The sequence below is a fragment of the Natator depressus genome, chromosome 18, assembly GCF_965152275.1.
Source record: "Natator depressus isolate rNatDep1 chromosome 18, rNatDep2.hap1, whole genome shotgun sequence".
Taxonomy (NCBI): Eukaryota; Metazoa; Chordata; order Testudines; family Cheloniidae; genus Natator; species Natator depressus.
The window spans coordinates 2,284,497-2,297,051 of NC_134251.1; the positions used below are offsets into that span (position 1 = coordinate 2,284,497).

Genomic DNA, 12,555 nt, shown 5'->3' on the forward strand with positions numbered 1-12,555 from the left:
TCTGCCTTCCGCCCTCGCCCAAGCATGGCCGGCCGGGGAGACTGCGTCCTTCTCTTGAGAGTCTCCTTTTTATGTTTCTTTGCTTTGGGGGCCGGGGTGCTGGAACAAGGGGGCCAAGGGGCCATGGCTTTTCCACTTTTCACCAGGGGCCTGGCCCCCTGCTCTTCCTCTTCCCCCCGAGGCCCTGCCCCCCAGCCAGGCTGGAAGCTGGAGCCTGGCCCAGGGAGCCCAGACACCTGTGGAGAGCTGTGGAGGGGGGAGGGGGGGAACATGGTGGGGCCATGGAGGGGGCAGGGCCATGCCCCCCACTTTTAGGAAGTGCTCACGTCCCAGGGCTTTCCTATCAAGGCTGAGTTGGTGGGGCACTTCAAAACTCCCTCATGCTCCTGAATGGGATCTGCTCTAGCTAAATGCCCTGCCAGGGATCTGCTTCTGATTACAAAATATAGGGGTCCCCCTTTGAGGGGGATGAGGGACAAGGGAGCCGCATTGTTTCGGAGACTGGAGAGTCAGAAGGGGGCTCCCCCAGTTAGGAGGGGGTGGAGTCAGGCTGGATTTGGCGCTTTCTCAGGCCTGAATTTCAGGGGTTACTTCTTTCTCTCCTGGCCTGGTTTGTGTTGGGCTTTTCAGCTTCCCCAGCTCATGTGTCTGGCTTGGGGAGTCCTTGGCAGAGGAGAAGCAGGAGGGGAAATCGGAGAGCTGGCTTCTCTCCCTAGCACTGGCACTGAGACACGACGGCGGGGAGCACAGTGTAAGAATAGAGCAGCCAATAGACGTGCATAGGAACAAATCTGTTCCCAACGATAAATAGGGACTCTGGGAACATAGGAGGTGACTCAGCAGATCTGCAGCCCCCGCTGCTGCCCTGGGCCTTGAGTCAGGTCGATGTGGAGGAGCTGAGACTAGGTGCGGTACAGGCTAGGACACAGATATTGCACACCTGTGGGGACTCAGCACCTCCCAGGATCTGGCTCTTCTTGGATATTTATTTTCACACTTACTTTGGAGAGAGATGTTGTTTTCATACTAGGTTTTTTTTTTGTAACTTTTGTTTTGAAATGCTGTTGTATTGTCCACAGTTGTTGTTCTGTATTTATAATATTTCATCCTGACTAGGAATCAGGGCTCCTGGGTTCCTAACTTCGCTACTGACTCATTGCGTGACTTAGGGCAAGTCACTGCCCCGCGCCTCAGTTTCCCCATCTCAAATGAGGAGAGTAATACTAAATAAAGGCCAGGAACTTAACAAGATTCAAACAAGGGATTGGGCATTTATATGGATGACAAGAACACCTTGAGTTGTCATAATTAACAACAACAACAATAATTGTGGAAGAGATATTAACCTTTATGCTTTAGGGGTTAAGCCAACCTCTAATATTAGAGATCAGGATGAGAGTTACGTGGGGGCAGATTATCCCACGTCTGCTCCTCTGGGGTTCTTACAGCTTCCTGTGAAGCATCTGGAAGTGGACACTGTCACAGACAGGATACTGGGCTAGATGGACCCCAGGTTGGATAGTTCCTATGGGCCTATCCTCGCCTTCTAAGGGTTTATTGGGAAACTTAATTCAATCCTTGGAAGAAAGGTGCACAGGGAGGAGCAAAGTACCAGGCAGCCTGCAGAGCTGCCATGCCCTTTCACTAGACCAGGAGCAAAATCTACTAGGACATCCTTGATGATAGTGGGGAAAACCCTGTGTAGGAAAATCCCCGAGAGGGAGTGGACTTCTTCTTGGCCGCACTGAGACTGTGTAGATGTGTTCCCGGTGCTGTGGTGTCTGGGCGGCGCCAGTGCATTGCCGTGAAGACACCAGTCCCCCGAGTCCCCCGGCTGCAGGAAACGCGAGCCAGCCGCTCTGGTCAGTAGCTGTAGAGGTGCATTGTTATAATAGCAGATGAGTGTAAATACCTTTCCTGGCAGCACGGTGCTGTAGGAATGAAATCCGAATAGCCCCACCAACCGGTTCCTCTCCCCCTTCCCGCTCCCAGTGCCTGCTCTGTCACCAGGAGCCGCATTTCCCACCTCTCAGGGCTGCTGGCGTGAGGTTCAGCAGTGCCCTCAGCTGATCTGCTAATCAGTAAAAGGATCTCCGCAGCCTTCCCCATCGCCCGCCAGGATCTCTCGCAGACTGGATGCGTGAATCGCGCAGCAGACGGGTGGGAGCTGGGGAGTGATTAAAGGGACTGGAGGGGGCTGTGTTGAGAGCCACGGTTGCTCTGACGGCTGGGATTTGGAGTGAGGATGCAGGGGCCATCGGGGAAAATGAATGCTTATTACTGAGCCATTCCTGGAAAATCACTGTGTTCCTCAGCTGCCCCCGGAGTTCAGCGCAGAGCCAAGCTGCTGCGCCAGGCCATCCCAGGCATTTGGTGCCCTAACAGAACAGGGATTGCTAACATGCAGCTCCGAGACGGAGATCCTGGGAGCTGTACAGTGCAGCCTGCAGCCACCTTGTCTGTGATCCGGAAGGGTGGTCTGTGGGCAGTCATGCATGTTGGGATCCAGTCTCTCTGGTGTGCACTTTTGTGTATGGATGAGGGCAGCTGGAAATCTGTTCTGTGCCAGCTGGGTGCAGCATACTGAGTCTGGGAAAGATGCGGAGTTGGTCCCCAGCTGGACAAAAATAGGGCACCTTGCTTCCTTGGGATTGACCTATTGGAAAGTGTTTTAAATCCAGGCTTCCTTAGCATTTGAACACCCTTTGATGTCACAAGAGGTGTCTCCTTTGCAGCTCTCCCGGTTCGGAGCCAGGAGCACCTGTACTCTAATTCTGCTTCTGCCACTGGCTCAGTGTGTGGCCTTGGGCCAGTCACTTCTGTTTGCATTGCCAAGCACCCAAAAGCCCATTATGCAGTGTGGGTACAAAAGCAGATGAAGACACAGTCCCTGCCCTGAAGGGCACATAATCTAATTTAAACCAGGACTTCTAATAGACAGTAGGAGGGAAGCACAGAGGACAGTGATAAGGGTCCCATGGATGAGCTCTGTGCATTCCTTAATGGGGCTGAATCATCTGAAAGCACTTTCTCTCCTTCTATTGCTAAGTAGCTAATTTCAGCTCTGCCCTGCAAGCTGGCCAGTGTTACTGGGAGATTGTAGGCATCTGTGCACAAGTGGGTTTTGGGGAGGGTAACAGTCGTATGGATCAGGGGTGGCACTTCTGGCATAAGGGTAGTGTGTGAGAAAACAGATGGTGGGAGAAGCTGAGAGATGGCACTCAAGGCTGTCATCGCTTGGGGAGTGAAGGGGGCAGATAAGAGAGCAGAGTTAGGCAGGGCCTTGATATGATGGCAAGAAACCTGAATCTTCTGCACAGTGGAAGAGTTCACAGAAGGGGTGACATGGGGGGTGTGATGGGCAAAGAGGGTTATTTTAGCAGCAGCATTTTTTATGGACTGGAGATAAGAACAGGTGTCCATGAGGCCTCAGACTATCATAGAATCCTAGAATACCAGGGTTGGAAGGGACCTCAGGAGGTCATCTAGTCCCACCCCCTGCTCAAAGCAGGACCAATCCCCAACTAAATCAACCCAGCCAGGGCTTTGCCAAGCTTGACCTTAAAAATATCTAAGGAAGGAGATTCCACCACTTCCCTAGGTAACGCATTCCAGTGTTTCGCCACCCTCCTAGTGAAAAAGTTTTTCCTAATATCCAACCTAAACCTCCCCCACTGCAACTTGAGACTGTTACTCCTCATTCTGTCATCTGCTACCACTGAGAACAGTCTAGAACCATCCTCTTTGGAACCCCCCTTCAGGTAGTTGAAAGCAGCTATCAAATCCCCCCTCATTCTTCTCTTCCGCAGACTAAACAATCCCAGTTCCCTCAGCCTCTCCTCATAACTCATGTGTTCCAGCCCCCTAATCATTTTTGTTGTCCTCCGCTGGACTCCTTCCAATTTGTCCACATCCTTCTTGTAGTGTGGGGCTCAAAACTGGACACAGTACTCCAGATGAGGCCTTACCAATGCTGAATAGAGGGGAATGATCACGTCCCTCGATCTGCTGGCAATGCTCCCACTTATATAGCCCAAAATGCCATTAGCCTTTCTGGCAACAAGGGCACACTGTTGATTCATATCCAGCTTCTCGTCCACTGTCACCCCTAGGTCTTTTTCTGCAGAACTGCTGCCGAGCCATTCGGTCCCGAGTCTGTAGCGGTGCATGGGATTCTTCCGTCCTAAGTGCATCACTCTGCACTTGTCCTTGTTGAACCTCATCAGATTTCTTTTGGTCCAATCCTCCGATTTGAGTTTGGCTGTCTGGGTGGGAAAGCATGGAGATGCTGAGGAGCAGTAAACAGCAGGGCTTGGACACGGCTCGGATGTGTCAGGAGGGGGAAGATGTCCCTCAGGCCTGTAGTCAGGGAAGATGGTGGGGTTTGAACAGTGATGGAGAGAGTGGAGTGAGGCCGGGCTGAAAGACGTTAAGTTGAACCTGACAGCAAGACATCCCGGAGATGTCAAAGAGCCAGGGACTGGATGGAGGGAGATGAGTCAGGAATGGGAAGGCAGCTGTTGAGTCATCAGTGTAAAGATGGTAAATGAAACCATGTGAATGGATTAGAAAGATCACTCGGAAAGAGGGGGCAGACATCCTGATTGGCTGGAGTGACCCACTGTCATTTCTACCGGGGATGATCTCTTAGCAACATTTTTAACATCCATAATGGGTCTTGGGAGTCCCATTTGCAATAAATAGCGATAGCGGGATTGGAGTGCCCAAGTCACAAGCTAATGGCCCTAGTGTCTGGGCTGGGGTCGGGGGATATGATTTCCACCCAAGGAGCAAACGTTGGGGAAAAATCCAGCCTGTCAGCTGGATAGTTGCCCAATGTCAACTATGATTTTTTTCCACCCCCTACTGGAGAGGCAGTATGGCCTAGTGGCTAATGCCCAGGATTGTGACTTGAGAGACCTGGGTTCTGGTCCTCGCTCTGCCACTGATTTACTGGGTGACCTGGACAAGTCAGTTCCCCTCTTTGTGCGCCAGTGTCCCCACCTGCGTGGTGGTGATGGGCACACTGACTGCCTTTGGAAAGCGCTCTGAGGTGTGCAGGTGAAAAGCTGTTCACTAGATAGTATTTTTTTTTTCAAACCCAGTTTCTGAGAGTGCCCCCTTTAATAGTGAGGCGTCAGCGAGGCACTACCTGAGAGTCTGGATAATTTGCAAGTGATAACCCTGGTGATACCGGTACCTGGTATTCTCCTGTGGTTGCTGATACAGAGCCTCTTGTATCCTCTGTTCATTGAGGAATCCAGTTATCACCTTTTTCTCCTGTGTCAGCAGGTATCTGGCACGTCTCGGGTATTTCAGGCAAATCTCTCTTTCTCCGGCCCAGACAGACAGTCTGTTTCCACAGCCTGTAATTGTGTCTCTGCTGTGGGGTAACAGTTTTTGCTGCCTTCCTGCTGTTCCCAGGTAGACTGTATGTCCAGACGGCAGTGTGGACAGTGGCTTTGTGTGTGTGTCTTAGGCAAATTTCTGTGTCTCTTGCTTTCCTTCTAGTGCGTATTTGTCTAGTCTGTTCTTTTTGTAGCTTTGAGCAACTGCAGTCTTATGAGAGGCAAAACCTTGTCTGGCTGGTAGCAGGTGTGCTGGTAAAACAGATCCTTTTCTCTGGATATTTCTGAGTTCCAGCAGGGCTGGATGCAGACCTCTGTCTCGGTTAGTTTCTTTGAGGGAGATTTTCACTGTCTGGATAACTCTCTTGGCTGTCCCGTTACCCTGGGATACACTGGCAAGGAGGTGATGGCAGGTCAGGGCAAATTCCTGAGATTCTGTGCCTGAGAGTGGGTCGGTAATTAGAGGCTTTGGTAATTTCAGGTCTTGCTGATTGTGATGGGATCTGGGTAAGCACTGAGTGCTGTTTGTGTCCGATAGTTTGACGTCTCTGTGAATTTGCTAGTAATGAATAAATGGGTACTTTGCCAGCCTGAAATAAATCTCTCCCCAGCTTTTGCTTCAGTCTCTTTGGCACGTTTTGATATTGTGTTGCCTCGTTTTGGTTTTGCTCTTGGGAAATGATTACATGCATTACAGCAAGCAGGCATGTCTCTTATTTGAGCAATTGTTTCAGGCAAGAACAAAATCTCTCTTGGCCTTCGCTTGCGTTTCTCGATACCTTGATGATGGCAATGTGTTTTTTCGTTTGTTTGTTTTTTTGCTGAGCATCTTTTCTCAGAGCTTCTGGAACAGTCAAGTCTTTTTCGTTGCCTTCCCTAACTGGCCAGTGTGGTTTCATTTTCAGGTCTCATGCTGCTGGCCTTTCCTTGTCAAACTGATGATTCACGCTCACTCTGTTTCAATGTGAGATTTTTGCTAATTTTTTAAATACTAATAGTCAGATGCCTCCCTACTTGACTTTCACGTTCATCAGTCTTGGCATCAGGTGATGTTGATCTATTTACTTCCCTAGTAAGGGAATCCAGTTCTTGACTGATTTATATTCCACATGGAGGTCACGTCTTTGATTGTAGTTAGTGCAAAAGAAACTTTGTGATGGCTTGTGATCAATTCTACAGTATTGTTTCCTTTCCCATGCAGCTAATCTAATCCATCCTGTCTGCGTATGACTTTCAAACAGTCAGTCGCAATACTCAACCTCTCCTTTTCAATCTGGACAGTTTCCTTCTCCTTCGTTTAGGGTTCTCAGTGTAAATGCAAGTGGCTACTGTTCTGGTATAAGGGGCTTGCATTCGGTCTGTCAGAAGTGGCAGCTGCAACTGGCTTAATTAAGCCCTCTTTTAAAACTAGCAGATTACTAATCAGTGATGCAGGCCTTGATCCTGGAAAGGGTTATGTATACGTTTATCTTTTACCCATGCGAATTGTCCTGTTGACTTCAGTGGGACTGGTCATGTGCTTAGTAGGGTTAAGCCCATGTTTAAGAGCTTCACAGAAGTGGGGCTTTAAACTGCTATTTATGTCAAGTCATTATGTTGTTTTCACTTTTCTGAGCTTCCTCTAAAATGGCTTTTATTAGCCAATGATAGATTTGGCATGAATTTTTCCAAATAATTTATCATCCCCATAAATTCTTGCCTCCACTTGACATTGTGAAATGAGGCATTTCAGTTTATCTGGATCAGCCATTGAGGTAAATTTCAGTTGGACTTTGGTTTGGGGGTTTTGGTGTGTCTCCCGCGCTGTCTGCCAAACTTGCCCAAGTCTTTCATTGCCCAGCCCAAATTAAAACACTATTCACTTTATAACTTGAGCACCTTGTAATCCTTGAAAAGTCTGTGCAGTAACGCTTTGAAATACTACAGGAGCAGAACTAATACCTGCGGGGCGAATTCACTGCAACTTCTAATATCCAAATGACATTTTACAAGTCACTAGCTCAGGGCTCGATTCATCTGACTCCTCTTGCCAAAATGCATATCCTGCATCTAATACTGAGAATGTTGCGGTTTTTTCTTGAGAGAGTTTAGCTGCTGCTCCTTGAACAGTTTTCAGTGGATTACGTTTCCATTTATGTCTTTATTTAAATCATACGGCTCAGAGCATATCTGCGCTTATGTTTGGCTTTTCAGTTACAGCCCTAGAATGAACCCGAGATGTAGGTTATTTGGATTTTTTACAGCCCCAAGCTTTTGCATTTTACAAAGCTCAATTTTTATCTTTTCATTCAGGGCAAATGGATTTGATTTTATTTATTTATTTTATTTATTTATTTTGTCCTGGATGGATCACCAGTGTTGCTGATTCCTGTGTCCTATCATGTCACGTTCAACCCATATGTGATATCGTGGCATTTGCAGCAAACAGCCTTGAAACGGAGGCTAGAAAATTAGGTTCGTTAACTACATCAGGCGGGGAAGTGAAAAATCCACACCCCGAGCGGCTTAGTTAAGCCAACCTAAATCCCCATGAGGACAGCAATAGGTCAATGGAAGAATTCTTCCTCTAAGGGAGGTGGATTCCCTATGCCGATGGGAGAATCCCTCCTGTCGGTGTAGGTGTGTCTACACTGAAGAACTACAGTGGCACCGCTGTAGCGTTTTAAGTGTAGACAAGCCCTGAGTTTATGGTTTTTAATCCTACCCCAGCTGGAACATCAGTATTAACTGCTTGGAAAGTTATGAAGTGATCCCAGTTCTTAGAACAAGCTGCCATTGTTCCGTGTCCTTGGATTTAGGTCCAGGATAGGACATCAGCTTTCCTTTAGGTCGCTAGGCGAGATTCTTAGCTACTCTCCTATGTAGTTTACTTGCAATAACACTGCATTTTACTCCAGCAACCAGTTTAAAGGCCGCTGCTCTTTCCTCCCACTTGCTGAAGCCATCCCTTGAGGATGGGGCTTAGAGAATTATTTGTGGGTGGAGCTAAAATGTGACTCTCTGGGAGTGTCAGTGGGTGACTTGGTGACAAGCAATGCCCAATATCCAGGGATGCTCCTGATTCTGGCATGCTCTCCCAGGCACCGAGTAACGGGTGTGTGCCACGGGGCCAGGGCTGCCAATTCTCTTACATTCATAGTAAATGAGGCACTCCCATGCGGCCCCTGCTGAGACTGGGCCCTTTGTGCTAGGCACTGCACAGACACACAGGAAGATACCAGGCAAGCCTCTCGGGTAGTCCTGCTTTTGCAAGGTCCAGTACTTGCACAGAATTGGACCTGAGGCGTCAGACAGGGCACGCCATTTTAAAGAGCGTGCCACTGCACCCCAGCTGGCGTGACCTTGCACACATGGTCACGCTGGCGGGAGTGGAGCAGTGAAAAATGCCCCTCCCCTCCATGTGGCCTGCGTGCGAGGTCCCACTGCACAGGAGGTGGGTGCCATTTTTAAGAGCATGCTGCCCTACCCCCACATAGCGTGACCTCGCACGCACTGTGCATCCGAGGTCACCTGGGTAGGGTCTTGGCAGGGGCAGGCTTACACCATTCCCAGAGGTACCGGAGTCTCTGGGTGAATGGCCACCTTATAGGAGACAGACCCTGCCCCAAAGAGCTTGCAGTCCAGTGCAAAGCATGATGGTGAGTTTGGGATGTAGAAGCTGGAACAGATCCTCTCCAAACAGCCATTGGCTGGGCCCAGCCTGGGTTCGCACTGGTGACCTACAGGCCCAGGGTTCTTAGAGCCCTGAGGGATCCAGTGCCCGTAAGCACCCACGTTACACCTTGGGGAATGAGGCTGCTTGGTGGGAAGATGAATGTATTAAATCAGGTTCTGCCCTTTTGTGGCCCTGTCACAGGCAGGGTCTGCTCCTCTCTGGGCACAGGAAACATCTCCCGCCTCTCTGCTCTGTCTCCAGCTGGTTCTGAAAGGGACAGCTCCCACTGATGACAAACAAATGCAATAGTGAAACACCTTTTAATAGACCATCCAAATTCACTGCTGAAAGCAGTGCTTTGCCATATAAAATTCTTCCCACAGCTAAGCCAGCTTCCAGGTAAATATATTTTTTCTCCTCCATAGTGGGTCATCAACAGAGTTTAAACCCACACTCTTCAGATCCACAGCACAGACCTGTTTCCCGTTAGCTCTAGAAGTAACTGCTTGGGAAGGTGTGTTATTCCCCTTGCGTGGACCGGCCCGTACATAGGGAGACAGCACGCACACTGCTGGTGGGCTACAGGTGTGTGAGCTGGCAATGGCTCACCTGGGCAGCAGGATTCCTGGCTCTGGGAGCAGACGGCAGTTTAGGGATTCCAGACAGCAGAGCCGAACGTCACAGCACTCCCCAGCTGGGTTACGTGTGGGACTGAGCTTAGGAGCTCTGAGTGCAAACACAGGAGCTGTACCACTGAAGCTAGCAGCGATGTAGTATCGGAGTCACTCTCTAGCCACTCGTCCACATAGACGTTTGTAACACGAGGCTGCCCTTTGTTACTGTGGGTTTCAGAAGCCTCTAATTTGCCATGTTCCTTCTAACAGTCTGTGGGTCTATCTTCACTGCAATTATCCCATATGATTGGCACTTGGGTTGGCGTAGCCCAGGTGTGAGCAGCTGCGCTGCAAAACCCCACCTGGCTTACCATGTCCTCACGGATGCTGCACTCCCTGTGTGTGTCACTAGGATGTCAGGGGAACGTCCACATGGTGGTTTGTGCTGCAGCAACCTGAGCCGTTCTGTGATTCTTTCCCTGTGAGTTGTGGGAGAACTTCTCTGTCCTGGCATGTGAGGGGCATGGTGGGAAGGCATTGGAGGACTGGCAGCACCTGTGTGGCATCCTCGTCACAAAGTGGGTAGGTTACCAGTGTTAGCGGAACCTGGGTTCTAACCCTTCCCCCAAGCTGGGCCGGCTAGCCTGGGGTGAAAGCAATGCCACACTCAGGCCAGAGGGATTTGGGGGGGGGTGGGAAATGGGGGTGGGGCAGGCAAGCATCTTGGTAAGAAGCCAGGATAAGGCTTGGTCTGCATTACAGAGTTAGGTCAACATAAGACAGCTTATGTCAACCTAACTACGTCAGTGTCTACACTACAGCCGTGCTCCTGCCGATGCAAGTGCTTTACTACACCGACATAGTATCAGAGGGGTAGCCGTGTTAGTCTGGATCTGTAAAAGCAGCAAAGAGTCCTGTGCTGTGCATCCGACGAAGTGGGTATTCACCCACGAAAGCTTATGCTCCAGTACGTCTCTGAACCTTGCCCATATGCTCAGCGTTTAGCTGATCGCCATATTTGGGGTCGGGAAGGAATTTTCCTCCAGGGCAGATTGGAAGAGGCCCTGGAGGTTTTTCGCCTTCCTCTGTAGCATGGGGCACGGGTCACTTGCTGGAGGATTCTCTGCTCCTTGAAGTCTTTAAACTACGATTTGAGGGCTTCAATAGCACAGATAAAGGTGTGAGGTTTTTTGCAGGAGTGGGTGGGTGAAATTCTGTGGCCTGCGTTGTGCAGGAGGTCAGACTAGATGATCATGATGGTCCCTTCTGACCTAAATATCTACGAATCTATGAATCTCTTAGTCTATAAGGTGCCACAGGACTCTTTGCCGCTCCTACACCAACATAGTAACTCCTCCTCCACGAGAGGCGAAGGGCTTATGTTGGTGTAGTTAGGGTGAGACACTGTGTTCCTTACATCAGCTGTTGGCTGACTTGTCAATTGCACGGCTCCACAACGCCCCGCCGCTCCAAGCCAGGGGTGGGGGGCAAGAAGCTCGGGGGCAGCTGGGCTCCTGTCATGGACCCTTGGCGCTCAGCACCCCACGCTGCCCCTCTTCAGTCAGTGGAACCACCAACAGAAGAAGGGTAGTGTGGATATCACCTAACGTAGGTCAACTTAAAATTGTAGTGTAGACATGCCCTAACTCTGCAGAGCAGACAGACCCTACGTGGCAAAGTGGAGGAGACTTGGCTGTGTTACAGGAGGGCCCTGATTCTGTTCCTAGCTCTGCCTGAAGTGGGCAGGTTCTTACACCAGGTCTTAACAGTTCACTTGCATGATCTACACATGAGTTAATGCTGCTCAAGTTAACGGAGCTCAAGGGAGAGAGGCCACGCTGTGAAGTCGCACACAGCTTGCCCAGAGTGGTTGGATTAGCAGCGGTGTGGTTGTGCTAACTCCAGCGATAGCCCAGACCCTGATGGGCCAGCCAGCTGGAGTTAAAAGTGCTTTCATACTCCCGAAGGGGTTTTGTGTGTGTACGGGACAGTGGGGCAGAAGGGGAGTGAAAACAAGCCCTCGAGCTCAGTTATCTGTTGCCATGTCTACGCTACAGGGCCCATGTCAGCATGACCCCTGGAATGTCAACAGAAGGAGCTTTTCTGCCCGGAAGTAACACTACCTCCCTGAACGATGTGTCAACAGAAGCACTTTCTCCTGTTGGCTTAGCTGCACTGGGGGCTCTGCCAGCATGTGTCACCTAGGGGTGTGACTAGCCAATGTAGCTCTGCAAGCAGAACTTTTCAGTGTCAGCCTGGCCTGTAAAATGGGTGAATGATGTTATGAGAGCTGGGTTCAGAATAAGGGTGAAGAAAGGGCATAGAACTTGCAACAGCAGGCAGCGGAGGAGCTGGGGCTAGAACTCATGGTCTCTGAGCTTGTATTTTAGTGGCCCTTCCCATGTCTCCTGGGCATGGCACGTAGGAGTTTCACTCACTGTACTTTGCTTCCCTGAAATCTTGTGAAAGCCAAGACTTCTCACGTCCTCACAGGAATCATAGAATATCAGGATTGGAAGAGACCTCAGGAGGTCATCTAGTTCAACCCCCTGCTCAAAGCAGGACCGATCCCCAATTAAATCATCCCAGCCAGGGCTTTGTCAAGCCTGACCTTAACAGCTTCTAAGGAAGGAGATTCCACCACCTCCCTAGGTAACCCATTCCAGTGCTTCACCACCCTCCTAGTGAAAACGTTTTTCCTAATATTCAACCTAAACCTCCCCCACTGCAACTTGAGACCATTGCTCCTTGTTCTGTCATCTGCCACGACTGAGAACAGCCGAGCTCCATCCTCTTTGGAACCCCCTTTCAGGTAGTTGAAGGCTTCTATCAAATCCCCCCTCATTCTTCTCTTCCGCAGACTAAACAATCCCAGTTCCCTCAGCCTCTCCTCATAAATCATGTGCCACAGTCCCTTGATCATTTTAATTGCCCTCTG

The 12,555-nt window shown here is 50.0% G+C and overlaps 1 protein-coding gene across 5 annotated transcripts in view; it reads left to right on the forward strand.

The window, feature by feature from the left end:
* Positions 1-12,555, forward strand: part of ZNF362 (zinc finger protein 362) — a 51,021-nt gene that overhangs the window by 23,176 nt on the left and 15,290 nt on the right. The window contains exon 1 of one of the 5 annotated variants that reach the window (XM_074934080.1): positions 10,126-10,199. The exons of the other annotated variants lie outside the window; for them this stretch is intronic. Within the exon in view, the coding sequence (XP_074790181.1) occupies positions 10,141-10,199 (59 nt within the window). The 5' untranslated portion in view covers positions 10,126-10,140. Of the gene's footprint in view, positions 1-10,125; positions 10,200-12,555 lie in introns of those variants that run through there. 5 annotated transcript variants of the gene reach the window in all.